Here is a 21,873-nt window from a genome sequence, read left to right on the forward strand (position 1 = left end):
CTGCAACAAATGTTATGTTGAATGACGGAGGGTGACTGAGACCTGAACCAATCACCTGTGGGCTTTATCTGTGTATTTTGCGTATGCAAATATGTTTCTATGTCCTCTTTTGTAAAGCAAGGTTTGTACAGTGCGCTGTTCTTCCTTTATCAATCCAACTGGCATGCCTGTAGAAATGAAAAGCAATGCAAATATGCCTGGCTTCCAGGAGTTGACAGATAAAGCAGGGAGACCTTCAAACTGCAACGCTTCACCCGCTTCAGTTTAGCCTGAACTGAGGCATGCAAATTATACCTGAGACGTAGGGAGAGTGACGCCTGCAAGCGGCACAGGCCCGGAGCTGGGGTTTGAGATAATGAAATCTTACCCAACACAGGATTAATTGGCAGAAAATATCTATAGAAAGATGTATGAAAAGGAAGTTGTGAGGGCTCACAGCTAAAAGAAAAAGTGCACATTTTTAACCTTCAATATGTGAGTCTTTACAGTAGAAATTTTGATCAGCATTTAGGCCTCTCATTTTGGCATTTTGCTTTTGGGCAAAGAAGTGTGCCATGGCTGACCTAGGAACAAGGAGCAACTAAGGACGGCTTTATTAAATAACCATCACATTCCCAAATTGCACTGGAGTATAATGGAGTCCTTTAGGAGTCGTGTTGTCCTTTTTGTTGGATGTTTGTTTGCGCATTGGATACCACCAGGACACGTTCTTTGAGCCAGAGAGTCTGGGTAAATTAGCGCCTGTGGCAACAGGGCCAGGAAAGTAAGCCAAGCTTTATACTGTGCACATCCACAGAGAATGAGAAAAAGACACCAGTGCCAGAAAATGTTGTGTTTTTTTTTTCATGACTCCCATCATTACCACCAGGGACAGAAAGTCTGACAGAAGAGATAAATGACCATGGAAGGAACTAACACGTATGTTCTAGATAAATAAAACGAATACCAGCAAACTACACAATCTCATATTCAGTGATGATAACACGTGTGCCCTCCTGTAACGTTCTTCTTCATAACATTCTTGTTCTTTTCCCTGCTACTATTATTTCAGTGGTAACATAAGTGTTGACAGAATTGCCAACATTTGTGCAAACGTAAACATTTCAGTTTATTTTTGCTATGGCTGACAATACAACCACTCCATGCCATACAATGGCAGATTTTATTTTTTTTCCCCCCTCCTGCTTATGATCTTCTTTGGCTGTTGTTGAGTTTCCACTGCTGCTTGCAGTCTATTTTTGCTGTGCACACTCCACATAATCACAAAAATCTGTCAGTGCACACCATTGGATGCTGGGACCAGGATCACTTTGGACCATGGCTCTCACTAGCACTTTCTCTGGACATATTTGTGCTAAAATGAACAGTTTAACATAGTTAAGTATGTTACTTTTGAAAATGTAATGGGTGACAGTCACAAGGTACTCTACATAAAATATAATAGTAGTTGAACTATGTCAATTACTTCATAAAAGTAATGTAGCTTATCACATTTTGTTACATTTGATGTACTTTTCAACCCATTCGGATCAGCTCGGCTGTAGCTTTAAAGGCTTGTATACTAGAGAAAAGTGAACCAAGCAAATGGGCCGGTGACGCGGTAATAACATGTTGCAGGGGACAAGTAAAGATGGATTTCTGACACTTTGAAGGGAGACGGACGCATTCCTTTCAAAGAGCCTTCCAAAAGGCTGGCTATAGGTCTATTCATTTTTAAGAAGCAGCCTGGGGTAATGCATTCATCTCTTAAGTCACGGCACCCCAAAGGGACTGAAAACACATGGGCATGCATGTAGCCAAAGAAACTCCTGTCATAACAATGGCATCGGAAGCCAGACTTAAAATCAGGCTCAAAAGTGTCAACAGTGTTTATTTATTTGACTTCACTCATAAATGCGCATATTTTCCTCCACTTTCAGAGTTATCTTTTTTTTACCAAACAGATTATGGCAAAAGGTTTTGTTAAGAATCCCTAAAACCCCGATGAGGCTGGTGGAGCAGGTCTGCAGAAGGGACTGCGACTTTACCCCAAATGGGGATGGACTTAACTGCATTGCTCTCCACGCACTGAAGAAAGTTCTTTGCTTACCTGTGTGTGCACACGGGGCATGGAGAGGTGCGTTCTGTGCAAGACCTCATTTTACCACTTTTTGGACTATCACTTTGGAATTGGAGCTTTATGAAGGTCTTATGTTCAAGTGCTTTCCAAAGCGGCCATTTGGAGTCTCCAAATGGTCACTTTGGAAAGTCCCTGGAAATGCTGTATCCACAAAAAAACTCTCCAAAATGGTAATTTTCTGTGTTATCATTATCAAGTCCAGACGTGTAAAAAGTAGGAGTTGTATGCATTTGATTTCTGAATCCATATGTTTTGCTCCTCATAGATACATTAAAAAAAACAGCCGACGGAAACAAATTTACATTTCTGAGAGCTCCAACTTTAATAACTACAAGGTGGTCACAGTTGCAATAAGTTTGATTGCTCAGGTTAATTATTTAGTGTTGTCTTTACAGTAGGGTTGAGGAACTGCATATAACTTCATTTGGGTATGCATTTCAGGCATGTTTTGGGATGAATGTCAAGATGACTGAAATAGAATTAAGCCCTGGAAAGATGACCTGGACATGAATTAGTTATTCTTCTGTAAAATATTACACGTTGCTTCACCTGGAATGGAGTACATCCAGGAACTGGTACATTTTCTTTGGCTAAAAGTTTGCTTTTTTAAATCAGCAGCTTTGTCTCACACTGTTTTTAATACTTGCAAAAACCTCCATGTTATATACATTTGAAAGAAAAAAGGTTTCTTCCATATGGCTATATACTCACAAGTGAAAATCTTCTCTCAGTATGACTCTCACAATTTCACTCTTATATTCTCTCTCATACATTGAACTACAGAACTCTTCATACATTTGCTTTTCTGTCCTCTTCTACCTGACGACAATGGGTCCTGGTTCTATTTAAAGCCCCTTTCCAAAGTATAAATCTTTGATATTTTCATGTCTTTTCATTTTTGTAGCCCATTTTCTTGCTTTCCATAAACCTGATGGTTGCCCCTGAGAAAATAAACATGATTTACTGTTAGCTAAAGTAGTTACATAGATTAAAGGTTGTGTTACTTCCTCTACATAAAATGTATTTGTTCCCAAATACATTTTATGTAGCGGATCACTGCCAGTATGAATGCTGGATTAGAATAAAAATGAAATTTTTGTGTATTAAGAAAATAAAGCTAGCAAGGTAATACTCTCAGGATTTGATCACATGTGTAAATGTTGAGCTGTTTCAAGGTGTTCTAACAAAATATCATAGCTGTTGATCCTTTTGTCTTGGATTGCACAAAGCCCAAATTTAATTTAGCCTAAAATAAAACATTTCCACTCAACATAGCCTTGCAAAAATGTAAAACATGCGAACTTGCTTCAATTCAATTCGATTCCAAAAATACTTATCAATCCCAAAGAGAAATTCCATTTTTGTAACCCATATGCAGGTTTCTTCAAAGAGTTGTTGAAGATGCTGATGGCTGTAGCCAAGAAGGATCTTCTGCAGTGATCTGTCTTACACCGGTTCTGAACAAGCCTTTGACTGAAGAAGCCCGGAGGGGTGTCCAGCCCCCAGATCTGGCAGGTGAACCCCAACATCTCTAAGTATTACCCTACCCGGTCCTAACCCCTAATCCAGACGACCCACGGGCCTAAACACCCGGAGATGGGGCCAACATGAACGGAACAGGCCAACCAACCAGAGCCCAAACCACAAACCCTCAGGTGCTACCTCCCCCACACCCTGCCCCCCATACTTAATCCCTACCTCTATATTTTAGTCCCAGCCAACCCCCGAGACCTAACGCCCACCCCCGGTGCAGACCCCGACCAGGTGCCTCGCTCCTCTTCCAAGCCTCAGACTCCGGATGGAAATCGAAGAACAGGGTGTGAGAAAGCCCCCCAGCCTGCAAGTGCTTGCTCAAATGTTGTCTTGTTGCATGATGTTTTCAAGTACATTTAAAGCTGCAATCGCCAAAAAGGGGTGTGCCCGGCACAGCCCACCCCTCCTCCGGAAGGTAGCTGGTGCCCATGCCCCCCGTGCACCCTACCCAGAACCCTCAATGTCTAAAAGCGAATGGGAGCAGAAGAAGCCACCAGGAATCCTGGCCAACACAATCACTACAAGTATACTCAGTGTGGGATTTGCTGAAAATGTAATGACGAGATGCAGTCCGCTTCCATATAAGACTTTTTTTTTGGCAATTGGCTTTATACTTTTAACTTCACTGTTTTGTTGAATACCTAGGATTTATTTAGAATGTATGTAACTGTCATAAGATCTGCCTCTAGGATTGAATAGACTTAACACTTCTGGATATAACCTGAATATTTTTGTCTGGTAACTTACCTTGAGACAACATTTGCTGTCAATTGACACTATATAAATTAACTGGATTTAATCCTGCTCATGGAGACAGGGGGCAAACTCTAGACAGATCATCAGTCCAATCACAGCCAGACAGCTATTTCCCCATGCACTCATCCCTGAGGGCACTTTAAAATCTCCAAATTCTCTGATACATGTTTGCAGGTTTCAATGGCAGTGGTGGCTAAGCAGCAAGGAGCCATTTGAAGTATCATAAAATAATTGTACTTCAAGTGAAGTATGCTTTTCAAATTAAAAACAAATCAACAAAAAATCAGAAAAGTGGCATCCTGCCACCCAAATTAATAGTTTGAAGAACTTTTTTTTGAGGTATGTATCTTCCAGCTTTGCAAATTTAGAGGCTGGAACTGTTGTCCATCTGGCTTTGGGTTGAGGTCAGTCAAGTTAAATGGAAAGTGGCTGTGACCATCGGTTTTATGGATATGCCAGATTCTCAGTTGAATTAAGGTCCGGACTTTCAGACTTTCATGGGGCCCCGCATAGTATTGTTTTTCTGGTTGATGTTTAATGTTGTTGTAACTCTGTAGAGTGAGCCTCTTTCCAACTCTTTTGCAGCCTCCAACCACTTTCTCTCAGGATTGGATTGTATTTAGCCTCATCTATCTTCCAATCAACTCTAAACAGCCTCCCGTCCCCTGCTGAATAAAAGCATCCACAGAGCATGATGCAACCACTGGTGCATGTCACTGTGGGAACGGTGGAGTGCAGCGCAGTATTAGGTCTAATCTGACCAAAGAAACCTCTTTCACCTGTTTGCTATGCTTCCTCGAGTGTTATGGTAAAACACAAATGGTACTTTTTAAAGCTTTTTTTGTTTTGTTTTGCTTAGTTTCTTTCAACATTGACTTCCTTCTAGCAGTTCTATGAACATCAAATTTGCAGAGTTCATTCACAATGATTAATTCTCCTATGGGCACATTCTCCCATCAGAGCTGTGTATCTCTGCAGCTCTCCCAGAGTTATCACTGGCCTCCTGGTGGCTCCTCTCATTAGTGCACACTTTGCCTTATCTGTCGGTTTAGATGGGCAGCCATTCAATTCAATTCAATTAAATTTTATTCATATAGCGCCGATTCATGAAACATGTCATCTCAAGGCACTTTACAAAGTCAAATTCAATCATATTATACAGATTGGGTCAGATTATACATATTGGTCAAACATGTCCTGTATAAGGGAGCCAGTTGATTGCATCAAAGTCCCGACAAGCAGCATTCACTCCTGGAGAAGCGTAGAGCTACAGGGAGAGTCGTCTACATTTTCCATGGCTTTGCAGCAATCCCTCATACTGAGCAAGCGTGAAGCAACAGTGGGAAGAAAAACTCCCTATTAACGGGAAGGAAAAACCTCCGGCAGAACCGGGCTCAGTATGAACGGTCATCTGCCTCGACCGACTGGGGTTACAGAAGACAGAGCAGAGACACAACAAGAGAAACAAAAAAGCACAGAAGCACACATTGATCTAGTAATCTGTTCTACATTAGATGGTAGTAGCGGGTGAGCCGTCTTCTCTGGATGATGTCACAGTTAACAGAACGCCAGACCAGGTGTACCTACTATGAAAGAAAAGAGAGAGAGCAAAAAGTTAAAAGCTGAAATGACAACAGCCATTTCAATGCAATAGATAGATAGCTAGATAGATAGATAGCTAGATAGCTAGATAGATAGATAGATAGATAGATAGATAGATAGATAGATAGATAGATAGATAGATAGATAGATAGATAGATAGATAGATAGATAGATGCATGTTGCCAAAAAGCAATTAACACCAGAGCCTGAAGCATAAGATTTCCCGATACACCATGACATCAGTTTTATGCTTTACAAAATCAAATATAAGTTTATTTAGTACAGTAGCCTGGCCAACTAATAGTACAGTATGTTTGTTCTCTTGTCATTATTCAGTCCATGCATTCCACCTGTGAGTAAATGAAAATGGCATAAATGAGTCAGTCTCTATCACAATCAATATTTAGGATCAATTCAAAATCAATGGAAAATCCAGTGCAGGGGTAAAAAATATTTCCATTAGCAGTCAAAGAAACAAAAACTCTGTCATCAGATGACTCCACCAAGAACATAACATTCATCTCTAGAATGTGGGAATGAGATCAAAGTACCTCGATAACCAAATGTTAACAGTGCATACCACATAATCATAAAATCCTTTTGGGATTGCTCCTATATTTAAAATCTCCTGCTCTTCTTCCAAAAGAAAAAAATAAATAAAATAAAGTGTGATATAACCAGTCTCTATGGAGACCGGAAAAGCTGCATCTTACATTATCTGGGTTCACAGTTCTGATGTACAGATAACAGCATTGATGGGAAGCTTGAATCATCTTTACTTTCAAAGGCTTCTGCCTAACTGCAAGTTTAATGCATTTAAAACTTTTGCTGCTAGGAGGAGATGGCAAAATAAGCCTCAGTGTGCCCAGTAAGACATCCACTCAATCTTTAAATCGTTTTTTTCTTTAAAATCTTTCTTGTTGTCGTATATTTTGTTTAAATTAACTTCTTGCGAACGAGGGCCTTGATATTAAATTTAATTACAAATCAAATTTATCTTTTTATTTCAAACTTAATAAGTTTGAAGTGTGTAAAGAAATTAGCATCTCACAACCATCACCATTGCTTGGTTTACCGGGAATATGCAAGGCTTTGTTTATAGCTGAACAGCTAAGTGGCCTCCACTGACTGTGCTGAAGCACTTGAAAAATACATATTGGAAAGTATGTACCTTTTGCTTTAGTCTGAATCAAGGGTTAATAGCGCAGGCTGCAATCTTGATAATGCTAACACAATTTGCACGTAAAACATTTTGAAGGAAAACCTTTTAAAAGCTACGCAGTACCACTGAGTTCCTCTCATACCACTTTTGATTCAACATTCTTCCAGTTGTTGGGAGAACACAAGGTCCTTGTACAAGTTTAAAAAAGAACAAACAGTACCGTTCATATTTACATTCCTTATTAAATTATTAATTGCTATCCTTAAAAAGGGGTTTGAAATGCTTGGCAGGGTAATAACATATTACACAATATTTTAGGTGATCTGAGAACGTTAAGGCCAACAACCTACATGGGAGGAAGGATGTGTTTTATGTTTGCATTAAAAGGATTATTAGTGGTTGTATTGAGTTTGTTTGTGGAACTAGATTATATATACTGTATTATGTCTGATATAAAACACAATAGACAGTTGTTAATCGTAAAAGTTCACCATGTAAGAATCACACCTTTAATTCGAAACCTCCTTTTGCCATTAAGAAAAACAAAAATTAATAGACCCACTCATTACTTTTTCTTTAGGGTTGATTTGCTCTACGCCACGTTTCATGCAAACCTAGTTTTTCGATGTGTAACTTTGGCTTAATGCGTAACCTTTGCGTTGGGGAATTAATCGGGTTGTGTGCACGTTTGTATTATTTGGGTGTTGAAAAAAGAAGCGGAAAAATGTCTGCTAATATGCTGCTAATGGAGGATGATCTGCAATGCTTGTGAAAGGGTCTCTAAAATATGGAAAAGTCCTGTTTGATCAGAGAACTTTGTAATAGAGTGAATTTAGAACGCAATTACCAGATACCAAAATCCGTTGCACTTGTAAGCTATGCGCTGACGTGTCCACCCCAAACAAAAAGGCTGACAAGCTATTTAGAGCAAAAAATGTGTCATTTCTAAATACTGCAACACCACACCATAACGATTTCCTTTTTTTCTTTCTTTTTTTTTTTTTTGAAACGCACAGACATATTAGGAGGTGTTATTTGTTCACATTATACGGGATGAAAAATAAAACGCAGGCAAGACTAATAAAGTGTTTGCCTTCAGCTTCCAGCTCTGAAACAGATGGGATCTCTCCCTCAGGATCACATATAGAACACATCCATTTCTAACTCTGCAGAGCATGGCGGATTCAACAAACGCTTCTTCTCAAAGGCTTGCCGTCCATGGACACTCTTATTTGAAGTCCTCTGCATAAAATAAATGTGGCAGAGCACATGCAGCTTTGATGTGGTTAAAGTGAGGCATATCAGTCTTAACTAAGGCAGGAAGAGGAAGCAGATCGGTATGACGGCATGGAACTAATCTGTGGCGACCTCTGCCACCGCTGGCGAGATGAGGATATATACAATCCTGAACATTCAAAGCATCTTTTTAGACTGATGGTCTCTGTCACAAATGCTGCGCCTCGGCTTCCTTTTTCCACAGGCTAAAATGATAGAATGTCAAGGTCTGTGACAGTGGCAGCATTTTATAATACATTCAAACCTGCCGAATTGTTGGAGCAGGCGATTCAAGGCGAGGTTCGGCAGACTTCGAGAAATACACAACGTTGCCGCATTCTTTCCATATCACACCGTCAGTGGGAGCTGCCATACCATCAGAATATTTTCTATAGAGTCTCCACTTGGCCTGGACCCTGCCGCGGCTCCTTCTTTCAGCCTCCGGAAACCTTTGCCTCCTGATATGACTGCCGCAGAGATCACCCTGTCCCTACGCATGTTGTCTCTCTCGCAGGGACGACCCCGAACCCACGTCTCCGGGTCGTCGCTGAATTCGTAGATGGAGCCGTCCTCCACGCTGTGCTCCAACGACTCCAGGGAGGAGTCGGAGGCCACGTCGCCCTGCGCTGTAAGTGGCCGTCCCGGTAGTCCTGACGTGGAGCGCAGCCTGTACTGCAGCAGAATGCCCCGTCCCTTGCCTTTCTCCTCGGTTTTGTAGCAACTGGAAGGTTGCAGGGATTCCTGAGAGGAGCTGTCGCTTCGGTCCTCGCCTCCGCAGGCAGAGTCTGGTCCGTCCGCGACGGAATCTCTCTTGAGCAGATCAGGGGACAGAGTGCTGGTGGTTGCCACAAGAAAGTCCACTGGTCCACAGTGAGCGTTTAGGGAGATCATTCCCTTTCCTGTGAACATTAAGAATGCTTTTTTCAGGTACCCTCCAAAGGAAAAGCACTGACAAAATGGGTGTCAATCACACGCTCAGTGAGAGTGTTATGCAAGCTGCAAGCTGAATACTGCAGACTAAAAAAAATAAAAAATGACTCGAACAATGCTGTCCATCATGTCAATAACAGTTTACTAAAATAATTTTTCATAATTCTGTGACTGTTGCAGTAATAACGCCACCCGTAGCTTCTGGGGCATTTACATATTTTTCAATAAACTCACTTGCAATAAGGTGGCTGGGAAGTAAAGGTTGTGCAAGTGGGGAACTACACATCTTATTTACTTGGTATGACAAACAAAATACTCCCAGGCAGTTTTAAAATATGCAACCAGCATATGTATTCAGCATTGATTTGTGGGTTAGCGGATAATATTTGCACTGATTCCCAGAGTCACATGGAAAATATGAAGTGCAACCTCAATAATAGGCAGTGCAAAGTCATTTTCCATCAAAAACTTCCAGTTCCAGTTTCTTTTGACCTCATAAGATGATGTTCGGCCATACCTGTTATTTTGGGAATGCCCTCCAGTTTGGGCACTGGGAGAGTGATGATTAAGCCTTGGGCAGTGCCCACCCATAACAACCCTTGGCAAATTAGAAGGCTTGTCACCCGCATATTCTTTTGACCTGTAACATAGAAAACATTGACAGAAATTGATTTTTCCTGGCCAGCTATTGTTAGAGAATAACCAAACCAAAATTACAGTATTTATCTCTCCACTGACAGACTGATGTTCTCGCCCAATAATGACAAAGTAAAAATACTCATTGTTGGCCAGTAATATGTTAGGTATATATGAAGTTTTAAGCTGTGCGATGAATCAATTTTTTTAGCAATTCCTGAAAGCTCTGGAATTGTATATAGTAATGAAAACTTGGAACTGTTTTCTTTTTGCCAATCCATATTAAAGATAACTTTAGTAGAGGGCCTAAGCAGCTAACCAGACATTATTTTTTTCGTTTGAAAGCTTTGTGGTTTCACTTGCTGCTCTATAAGTGTTTGTCTATGGGAGCATCTGTCAAATAGAACAGGATTTAACTGGTAGTGTTGCTCACAGGAGCCTGTTTGACCCTCTGTTGCTCCCACTCTTTGCGTCAATTATAATTTCACAAAACCCATGGTACACTGTTTTTGTATGGTTGCATAAAGCCTATCTGCAACATTTATTTTCTCAAAGAAAATGAAAACACGACAGGACTTTTAATTCGTTAAAACGATCACGGAGAAGGTGCTAAGAGCAAAGCAAAACTCAATTCTACAGGTTACTTTAGATTTCAGTTTGAAGTCTTATATAAAGTGGACCTCAAAAGTCTAAACAACCCTTTAAAAAGGGCAGGTTTTTTGGTTATGATTTAAAAAGTGACATCAAGAGAAAGCGTGCTCCCCATTAAAGACATTTCTTTTCTGTCTTTAATGTGAAATATGTAACTGTTAATTTATCCTAAAACAAACATATATGTTAGTAGAAATGTAGAACATAGAACATTTAAAATAACTTGTTTGCACAAGTTTGCACACCTTTAAACTAATACTTTGAACGTCCCTCTGATTTCATTCCAGCATTTAGTCTCACTAAGAACACAAGTAGCATTAGTCATAGTGAATCTGATGTAGCTAAACTAAAGTTCAGCTGTCTTGGTTGAATTTTCCTGATATTGGCTCAATTGCATCCTTCAGTTTGGAGAGAGGTCAGAAAGGACTGAAATGATTCCATTGCACAAATGTATCAGCCAGAGGAAGGGTAGTAATAATTCATATATATGTGATATTACAGACTCTGGATGCTTCTCTAAATAGGATTTAAAGACAAGACAGGAAACGGTCAGGGATAGAGCAGATGTTTCTACCAAGTAATGGTTGTATTCTACACGTGACAACAATCTAATGTTTTCTCCTTATGTTTTGTTTTTTTCACTTGGTATTTCAATAAAGAGTTGTACTAGGGTTGCATGATATCAGAAAATCTTAAAAAGATGATGTTATTGATACTGTTCGAAAAAAAATCCCTTGAGATCAAGTTTGCTCATACTTCTCATCTGCCTTTTCAGAATATTGCTTTGGTGAACTATTACTTATTTTATGTGAAAGACTCTTTCCAACACAGTAAATATTACACTAGCATAAAAAGTCAAAGACTTGACATTTGGAATATACAGTTTTAGCCAGCAATTATTGCGATTTAGTTTTTTGCATTTATATTGAGCATACGATATGTTTGCCATATATCGGTATATTTTGGCATTTTGGGGTTTAAGCAAGATTGCCTAAATGTGTAAAAAAATCATTAAGCTTTTTATTTAGGTAGAGTATAATAGGATAGCCTATTATTTTATATGTATCCCCAAAAAATTAACTTAAGCCTTCAACCCCTTCACAACTGTACTGCTTATTTGCCAGCACAAGAAATGTGACAAAGGACTTCCCTCAAGTGTTGGAAGAAAAGTCTGACGGCTCCCTGTATTTTCAAGATGTGCTGATAATGATTCCTATCTTTAAATTAAGAAGCTTATGGCATCTTTAAAAGCTCTCTGCATCAGAAATTTCCAGCCGTCTTTCAGAACTCGCCTCTCTTTCAGGCTATCCACAACCTAGCGCTACTAACACTAGAGATACAGCTTTATTTTCAGCTCCTAAAGACAGAAATGTTAACATTTCTGAAACTTGCAATTTGTGTAAAAAAAAAAGAAAAAAAGAAGAGTACTAAATTATAGAAACTGACTTTTTGTAAATTAAACAACAACAATTATTTGTTGCGGATTATGATATTAATAAACCTTATAAATGGCTGATTTGGAAAGCTGATTGTGACATTCTCTGTCAACGTGACAAATGTAACGGAGATGTGTTCTTCAAAGATAACAGTCTAGATTTTGTTATAGAATATGAAAACAAAAGACCTGTATACGTATTTCCTGCATTTGTTTTCACAGCTCTGCATTAGTGACAACAGAGGATAATTGTGCCTCTTTCCACAAGCACACCCTTTGTTTCCAGTTAACGCAGGACTAAAACGGCATTGTTTACTATGGATTTATTTTCGCATTCCTTCTGTGGTTCCTAACGTTTTGTCTTCCACTGTGGCCTAGTTACCATAAGGCCACTTACCATAACATCCATGGCACCCTTAATTGAATTACACCAACACTTAGTTTGAACACAACCAAGAGAATGCTCATTTGCATGTGTGGCTGTATTTGCACGCTTGTTCTGTGCCATGCTTTGATTTTGATGCTTTGTACAAAAGGCTCAGTGGTGTCATTAATTAATTTATTATAATGTACAGAGATGAATCACCCAAAGCAGAAAACAGATGCTGCGTGTGCAGGATAAAGCAGAACCAGAGCATTGAAATATTTAATAGCATCTAGGTGGAGGCTTTTGGAGGGACAGAACAGGAAGTTAGATGCTAACGAAAATCTCCGATCTGCTTGCTTTGCTGTAGAGTCTATTGGTACTTTGGTTAGGGAGCTTAAGTGATCCTCATGAACACCCACTCCAAAGGTTACCATGAAATCTGAAGTTAAGTCGGAGGATGTGGGGACCACGCTTTGTCTTCGCACGAGTGATGAAAAGGGATAATGTAAAAGGCACTTGAGATTAAAGAGCTACAGCAACCCCTCCAGCAATATCAACCCTCCTGTGTTTGCAGCAATGTACACACTCTGCACTGTGTCATGAGGGAGTTGGTATTTTTCTTTAAAAAGATGATGTCTGCAAAGATAAATGCCTTACTATAATATGTCACTCAGGATATTTTGAAATACTATTTTTTTCCCCCCCAGCCTAAGGGTTGAACTATTAAAAACATTAGTCTGTGAGGGATCAGCAGTTTCTTCGGCCTCTGAAAGTTCTCTTGTTTACTGCAGCTGGAATTCCCAGCTGAGCAGAAATCACATTAGAGTAGAAAGGATTAGGGGGTATATCATTACTGCATGTCCTAGCATAAGTCAAGGAGAAACCTAGGGGAGCAGAGACCCAGTGATGAGGGAAAACTATCAAAATTTCATGTTCCGTTTCTGTGGTTGTAAGGTGTCAGGGGAGCTTCTCCTCTCTTGTGAGCCCAACAAATCACAACTTAAGTCAAAGATCCTCCTCTCTTTGTGGACCCTGTAGACATGAGCCGAGCAACACTCTTTTTACACCCTGTAACTTCCCCCAGGGCCAGGCCTTGAGGCAGCCACCTTTCCTTACACATGCTGCATATTTCAAGGGAGAGGAGTGGAAAATGACCTTTGGGCCAGTCATTTCTATCTGGATACCGTGGACGAGGGAAGTCTGTTCTCCTTTAAATCTCTGCTCCGGCTCTAAAAAGGAACAAAAGCCTTTGATCCAAACAAGATGTTTTTATTTGAAACACATGCCTGTTGTTGTGCTTTGTTTCCTTCAGGAGAAAATTCGCCTTGTGTCGTTTTATTGGTTGAAATTCAATATAAATGGCAAAATGTTGTTTTACCGTATCCTTAAGACCTTTAAACACTCTTGCTTTTGTGCATACAGGTGGTGATGTGTTTATCAAAGTGCCTTCCTCAAAAAATAAAAAAAATAAAATAGGCACCCACACTTGCTGATAAATATTTCATGCATCAAGAAGAAATGAACCCCAAAAGTAATGTGCCATCTGAGGAATGCTAAATGAACTGCAGTAAGATGATAAAATGAGGGTGAGAGGATTTTAAAGCAGATCAGATGAAGTAACTGGGACAGAAAAATAAAGCAAAACATAAGCTGTAAAATAAAATATTGGGGAGTTATAGGTACACCCAAGGGGAATTTAGGTGCAACACCAAACAGGAATATACTTGAAGAAATATCTATTTTAATAGTAATCCAAAGTGAAAAATAAAATAACAATAAAAACTTGAGGTTGCCTTTGTATCAAGGCCTGCCATCCACAAATGCAAACTTTAACCAAAAGCTGCTTTTCCCCAAGTCCTTCTAAAATATTTATGTGTAACCATAAGTCTAGTCAAAACAAACTCTTAATCCCATAGGTGATAACGCCGGTTCTCTAAAATATGAGCAGAATGACTTTGCAAAGTTGTCCAAAACAAAGAATTGTCTGAATCCCTGTCAATCAGTTATTCTTTGAATGATCTTATTTTGCTAATTTAGATAGATTTCAAACATGGAAATAATCCATAGTTATTTAATTAAGTCATAATTTTCAGTATTGATTGTTGATAGTGAAGACCTTGAATGTCATGAATCAGAGAGGACTAAAAAAAAAACAACAACTTTGTAACTCAGTTGAATCAAATGCCATTTCTGATTGGTTTGCATACCATGTTACCCTTACCTTTTTCAATCTCAAATTCCTAAAATATTTTGTTCATTTTATCCTCACTATATCTCAGTTGTGAGCCCAGCATCACTTAGTAATTCTCCAGGTGCAAGTCCCTTAGCACACAACACCATTTTGTCTGTGATCCAAACTGTCAAACCTCAAGACATCCCAAAGCCTCGGCCCAAAGAGACCATCACCACGCGCTAATCTCTGAGTGACCTTTGGCAGACAGAGCTCTTGTTGTCCACAATATCCAACCCTTCTCTCCAGAGAGCATGAAGCGGGGGAACCCACCGGGCAGAAAAGCAAGCTGGTTCTTTGAAGGTTACTTCGTTCACATCTGAGACGCTTTGTCCTGATCAATTTTCATGGTTCTAGTATTGAAAGCTAATGAATCAAGGTTTTATTAGCTTAGTTTCACCTCCATTTTTGCATTTGTCTCTTAAATTAATGTATGTATAGAAGTCAAAACTGGGTAAAACACAGCCCTGTTGTATCTGAGTGACAAAAACTCTTGATAAATGTAATTTTATAGTATTGTAACGACAGTCATTAAACAAGAAATCCTTGTTAGCAGTTTGTTGATAAGAATTTTTTCGTCTTTGTTAACTTTTTTGTGTTTTTTTTTTTTTGGTCATTCAGTTAACAGTGAAAAAAAAAACGATAATTAGATTAAGAATAAATTAAATTCTTGACTCAGTTAATGAGTAGCTCTCACTAACCACTGATATAATGTTTAATTGGAGAGTTGATCAGTCTTTGTTTGGTTCTAAATCTAAAAAAAAAAAAATTACAGAAATCTCTTTGTGCCTCCTAATATATAAAATATATTGCACAAAGTAAAGTTAGTACTCATCCGATTGATTCCGAAAGAATAAGAGACTGACTGTTTAAGGCACACTAATGTAATTTACGTGTAAGAATGTTAAACTTATTATCCCTATGTTTTTCTTGCTGTTGCTTACTATCTTTGCTTACCTTTCGGTATAAATCTTATTTAAGATTATTTCTGTTTTTTGACTTGTTTCCTTCAGTATAGCTTAAATTAAGGATTTCACTGCCACAAAGAACATGTAAGAAGCAATTCTTAACTCAACAATACTGGAACTTATCAGAGGACAAAAAATGTTTTGTTCTGTTGATACATTTTGGTATCTCCCTACTACTAAAAGGAGAATTTGATAGTATAAATTTGTGCTTCTGTGCTTTTTTTGTGTCTCTGCTCTGTCTTCTCTAACCCTCGGCCAGTCAAAGCAGATGACCGTTCACACTGAGCCTGGTTCTGCTGGAGGTTTTCCTTCCCGTTAAAGGGGAGTTTTCCTCTCCACTGTCGCTTCATGCTTGCTCAGTATAAGGGATTGCTGCAAAGCCATGGACAATGCAGACGACTGTCCACTGTGCCTCTATGCCCTTTTAGGAGTGAATGGGGCTTGTTAAGACTCAATGCAATCTGCTGGGATTCCTTGGATAAGAAACTTTTTGACCAATCTGTATAATCTGATTGAATTTGACTTTGGAAAGTGCCTTGGGATGATATGTATCATGAATTGGCGCTATATAAATAAAATTGAATTGAATTGAATTAAAGTATCACAAATCAGTAAGAAAAGTGTTCAAAAACAAACCAATGTGTAATACGTTATGTAAATAAGCTACATTTGTCCGTGACCTGAGTTTAAACCATGTCTGCAAGCATACAGAGGCGGTGATGTGTGGTTTCTGTGTACCAGTGTTCTGCAGCATTGAGCGAGCTGAGATGTTGATTTCCTGTAAAAGCTCCAGTGTTTCCGTATGAAAGAGACGAATGGAGGAGCCCTCTGAGAAGGCCATCCACACCCCTCCTCCGGCACAGGCCATATGCGTAACGCTGACCATTGGGTCTGGGTGGACTTCAAATTTCTGTAAGAAAAACAGAAATCTAGTTGTAAAATGCATATACATATATTTGAAAAAAGAAAAATGTAGAACAATACTGAAGCTGAAAGTCTAGCTCTCTTGTTATTGTTATTCTAGAATTTTAAGCAAAACATATTCTTCACCTAAAAATTGTGGATTTCCACTTATTTAGTCTTTGTGAGGCTAAGGGCTACTGTACGAACGATATCAACATCAATATGCATTCTATGTAAACAAAATGTGAATAAAATGTCTCTTTCATATTTTGGCAAGTTATATCAGCGAAGGTTCCTTTTTATTGAAGGACATGTAACTGTGAAATCAAAGCAAAGTAATGCATAATTTCTGTTTTATGTTTTATTAAACGTTTTGTGTGATCATATATTCAGCCGCCTACCTTTTTGCTTTTGTCATATTTGAACCTTTACAAATAAATATATGTGCACATTCTTAGCTACATAGCTTAGCTGGATTGTATTCCATAGATTGTCGGTCTGAACTGTGGGCCATTTCAATACATGTGTATTTTCATTCATCTACACCACACCGTTGTAGTTTTAGCTGTATGTTTAGTGACATTGTTAAGCTTGAAGTTGAACCTCCCCAGCCGCATCTTTCTGGCATACCACTAACAGGCTTTTTTTTCCGCAGATTGCATTTATCATCTATCACTTAATCTGTCTTCCCATCAACTCTGAGAAGCTTCACAGTCCCTATTTACCTCTGCTTCAATCTTCTCCACAACCTTATCCTTGATCTACCTGGTGGGCACTAATGTTTTCTTATAGACCTCTGAGATTTTTACAGAACAGCTGAATTTATGCTTAAGTTACATACAAATGAACTATATTTATTAATTAGGGGATTTATGGGGCTATCAGAATAAAACAATCTATATACATATCCAAATCTGATATTTTGAAAATTGATATCCTAGTATTATCCCATCGTCCTATTTCCTGTGTAACTATGTGTTGGTTAGAATATAAAATGATAATAAAACACACTGAGGTATGATGCTGCAACATCTTAAAGTGAGAAAAGAAAGTTCAAGGGTGATGAATACTTTTGCAACACACAATGTATCTACACAATAAACAAAATTGATTACTGCAGACTTTGCAAGAAAGCTTTCGCGATGTCAACCCGTACTCTACATAGGTAAACTGTTCATACTTTTAAAGCATTACTTGTTTACCGGTGGTTGATGTTGACTGATGAGGTCAGCAGAGACCTCCAAATCACATTATTTCTTGCTGTAAACTTGCTTTTGCAAATTAGATCTAAATGTCCCTCCTAATTTTGTAATTTACAGAGTCCCACATGCACAGAGAATGCGTCTTTGCATCATTCTTGCAGCTTCTATCTTTTAAAGAGCACAATGTAGCGAGAGTTTCAGGCACACAGTCTTAATGAGTTGTTTGAAATAAATGCAATGAGCCTTATCGCAGCAACACATGCAGCCCCTGCGGTCTTTGGCGTGACAAGGGGTGGTTTGGGCATAATCTTGGAACTCATATCACCGTCAATACACAAGTTGCATAACACTGGGCAATTACTCAGCTTGGGGAAGTGTGGGGGGGTGAGAATGTACCACCCACCCCAACCCAAGTGCAGTAGCAGACAGGGATTACAACCTGTTTGTGTGCCCTTGCCAGTAGGCCCTCCTTTGTTTGAAATTATGGAAAATAAGCCTTTGAAGTTTTTATTTTTTATTTTTTTATTTCTGCGTTAATTGATGCTCCAGCACCAGGTACCTTCTATACATGGCAAACCACATACAATGCACCTCGGCGCTTTTGCAGTAATCAAAAAGTTCAATATTTATAATTAGAAGGCAAATTTTACCCTCAGTAACCCACTTTAAATCAAACAGGACGAGCTTGCGCAAAGACAGAGTGTTCATGGTCTCTCATCTTTCTATATGTTGTGCGGTATAATTATCACATTAATCACTATCAAGCATGGTGGAGCTAACAGGGACGTTCAGCTCATCAATGGCTGACATACTGCGATTGCAGATTGCCATCTTGCCGACCATATGTCTGAAGCCACCTGGAGGGCATTCTGGTAAGATAAGAACGGTATATCACAGGAGACTAAAGGAGTCCAGAGAAGAAAGTCGCACGCGGGTTTATTTAAAACCATTTCTTTCAGAATTTCAAGTAAAAGAAATATATTCACTTAATCTGGCTTTACACTGCAGAGCTGAGTTCCCTAAATATTTTATGATCTATAGACACTGCGGACCAAATGTGCTCAATGCCCACTGAGCTGTGTCATATACAGGGATAAGTACAAGTCACAATGTTGCCCCCAACCAACAATCTGGTATTAGTCTACTGAATCCGGCAAGATGAGGTAGTCAGTGAAGCTTGACAGTAGTAATGTGCCCTTTTCCACTCAGCTCGGCTGTGTCACACTAACGGCAACATCCCTCCTATGGTCCACCTCCAGCGGCGGGAAATGACAGCAGAGCCAGAGTCACAAACACTACAGCTGGTCTGAACAGCTCATTAGTCCTTCATTACTCCAGGCGACAAGGTGTCTTTGTCCTTTGCCACGAGCTGAGTCCACGTCTCCACTGTGAGGGCGAGGGAGTGGACGGGACAGCTGAGTGATAGGTGAAACCAAGAGGAGCGAAAAAATAATAATAATACAGCGAAGAGAAAAATAAAAAGGCCTGCCCGTAAGTACTGATCAGAGCCTGTGAGCAACACACATGTCCTTTTAGGTTAAGGGCGCGCTAGAATGTGGGTGAAAGGGACCTCGGTCTCAAAGTTAGCAGGGCACTTTAACACAAAGATTGAGCTGTAAAAACTGAAAGTATCTGTGCGATCAGCAGATTTAATCAACCCCTACTGTTTGACTAAATTATAGATAAAATTTTCTTTGATTGGTTAAGATTTTCTTAATTTTCTCCCTAATTAAGCTGTTTCAAAATCCAATTGTCATTCTCAGCTCCTGCTGCCATTTAGCCATTTTTTTATATGCTCTGATGAAAATGTAAATTGGGTTTATAGCTTTTTTTTTTTTTTTGCTTTTTTACCCACACTTTGAGTGTTAGGAATAAAACTGTTAAAATATATTTAAAAGGGGCATAGTTTGCATACAAGCGGTCCTTGGTGGAGAGAACGGTTCAGATTATGGCTGTGATAAATTTTGCAAAAAGAAACAAAAATAACGACCTGGTGCCACAGACAGCTCAGCAACAAAATGAGCCATTCAGAAAGCATTTTACCGTCTCTGTGTCATTTAGCTTTGAGCACTCACCTCTCCTCTTTGGGAAACATAAAAACAGGGAATAAATCCAATCCCTCTGATTGATAAAAGAAAGCTAAAGATCCATACCAAGTTTTTCCCCCCTGTAGTCTCCAAAGAAAAATACAGGCCCACAGTAAGAAACAAGACAGACTTTTAAAGAATTTAATACATTGAAAATGTTCGTACAGACAAGTCGACTAGGGATGCACTGATCAGAGTATTGTAGAAATTTTCGATCTGTTTTTTCATAAACCTTTGGCCTGCTGATGCAGATTTTAGCTGGTGCCAATTTTACTTTTAGAACTATAATACAAGAAGACCCAAAAGCAGCAATAAAAACATGTTTAGCCTCACCGCTCTAAACACTTATTTTGTTATATAAGGAGTAGAGGTGACATCATACCATGTGTGGGTGACAGAAGTCGCTGTAAATATTTTTCTTATGTAATTTTTTTAACAACTCACTGAAATTATTATTTTTTTTTTTTTTTACTTTGCGTCTTCTTCCTGCAGTCAGGGCAGCTTAATTTGAAATAAGCTGATTCTGGTCACCAGCCAATTTCTCATTGCATTTCTACAGTGTACCCTCTCCTTGTCTCAGCAAAATCTATCTGACAACATTTGGCAGTAATAATCAGATAAGACACCTTTTTGGTAAAGATAAACTACTGTATAATCCCCATTTTTTTTGCATTCATTCTTCCAAATTCTTTAAAAAAAATTAAAACAATAAGGCTGTTTGTAAAGAGTCAAGCCGTTAAAGGAGAAAATCTCCAGCATCGGGGAGAATTTCCGTCAGTGCATCAATAAGTGAGTAAGAGTTGTTATACTAAATGAAACTGATCTGTACAGAGCAAATGCCAGGGAATGCAGTGACAAATGTGGTCTGTTTCTCTGACTTGTGTTTAAAACCAAGTATTCAAAGGGCAAAACCTGTCCAAACTTGAAATATTTTCAAATGTTGATTAAATTACCTGGAAGCTTTAAATTTTTTAGGGTGACAAGATGAATGGCCAAGGGTAATTGCTGACTCTGTTGTCGCCATAAACATGTCGGCTTTTTCCCAGGAAAAAAAATAAAGATTGTCCCCCAGATTTGGCCCGTAAGAATGAACTTGTTTATGAACCTGTTGTTCTAGCTGCAGGGACTTAAATTACCAAAAGATTCCTTCAGAACCGAAGAAGTCATTATCATATTGTTACAGCAAACATAAATTATATCTGTGAACCGAAATATGCACAGGGGTATAGTTGTTGAAAAAATGACATCTGTATAGAGGACTTGTTATAGCTTCAGATCTATTCCTACAGCCAAGCATTTATCCTCTGTCCTCACAAATGTGGTCATTTTGAGGTTTTCTGTGCATGGAGTTAACGTACCCCAGTGGTGTAGAGACAACATAATAAAGTGGCACAACGACAAGGGCTGAAACAAAGTTGTTCGGGCTGTGAGGTTCTGTTGGTGCCAATTTAGACACCACATGCTGTCTTTTTCCAGAAACCGTATAGGCTGTTTTTAAATAACAGTACTTCACTAAGGGGCTGCCTTTGAAGATTTAGGATTCAAGACCAGTAACAAACATCTCGACTGCAGGATCAGGGGCATAAAATGGACCAGAGCATGGTGCCCAGTAAGGTCATGGAAAAACAATTTAAAAGCGCACCAGATTTTACAAAACATTAAAAGTCCACGTGGGAAAACATCGGAACCTAGAAAAGTGACCGGGCTGCTAATGATCCGTTAGTTATACACCCGATCCTGTCTCTTCCTGGACGAGCAAAATAATGCTTGTTCAGATTCTTTACATGCACAGCCTTTCCTGTGCAGCCCACACCCTGGGGTCCACATTAGTGAGTAAGACAAGGTTAGCGAAGAGGTAACCAGAGCTGACCCGCGAAGCTCTCTGGGATTGTACCCTGAACCAGAACTGTGCCTTCACTGCGTGGCCATTCAGCTGCTTAAGCATGTGTCTCTGGAGGACAGGTGGAGGGAAGAAGAGGTGATGAACAAAAGGAGACAGTCCAAGCTCGGCTCCTTC

General features: G+C 39.3%; 1 protein-coding gene across 3 annotated transcripts in view; it reads right to left on the reverse strand.

The window, feature by feature from the left end:
* Window positions 1–6,253: 6,253 nt before the first annotated feature.
* arhgef10la (Rho guanine nucleotide exchange factor (GEF) 10-like a) overlaps window positions 6,254–21,873 on the reverse strand; it is a 175,486-nt gene continuing 159,866 nt past the window's right edge. For all 3 annotated transcript variants that reach the window (XM_036151338.1, XM_036151337.1, XM_036151339.1), the window contains 3 exons: window positions 16,403–16,574; window positions 9,895–10,017; window positions 6,254–9,346 (listed from right to left, as the gene is read on the reverse strand). In XM_036151338.1, coding sequence (XP_036007231.1) covers window positions 8,796–9,346; window positions 9,895–10,017; window positions 16,403–16,574 — 846 coding nt within the window. In that variant the 3' untranslated portion in view covers window positions 6,254–8,795. The remainder of the gene's footprint in view (window positions 9,347–9,894; window positions 10,018–16,402; window positions 16,575–21,873) is intronic.

Source organism: Fundulus heteroclitus, chromosome 20 (genome assembly GCF_011125445.2).
Source record: "Fundulus heteroclitus isolate FHET01 chromosome 20, MU-UCD_Fhet_4.1, whole genome shotgun sequence".
NCBI lineage: Eukaryota > Metazoa > Chordata > Actinopteri > Cyprinodontiformes > Fundulidae > Fundulus > Fundulus heteroclitus.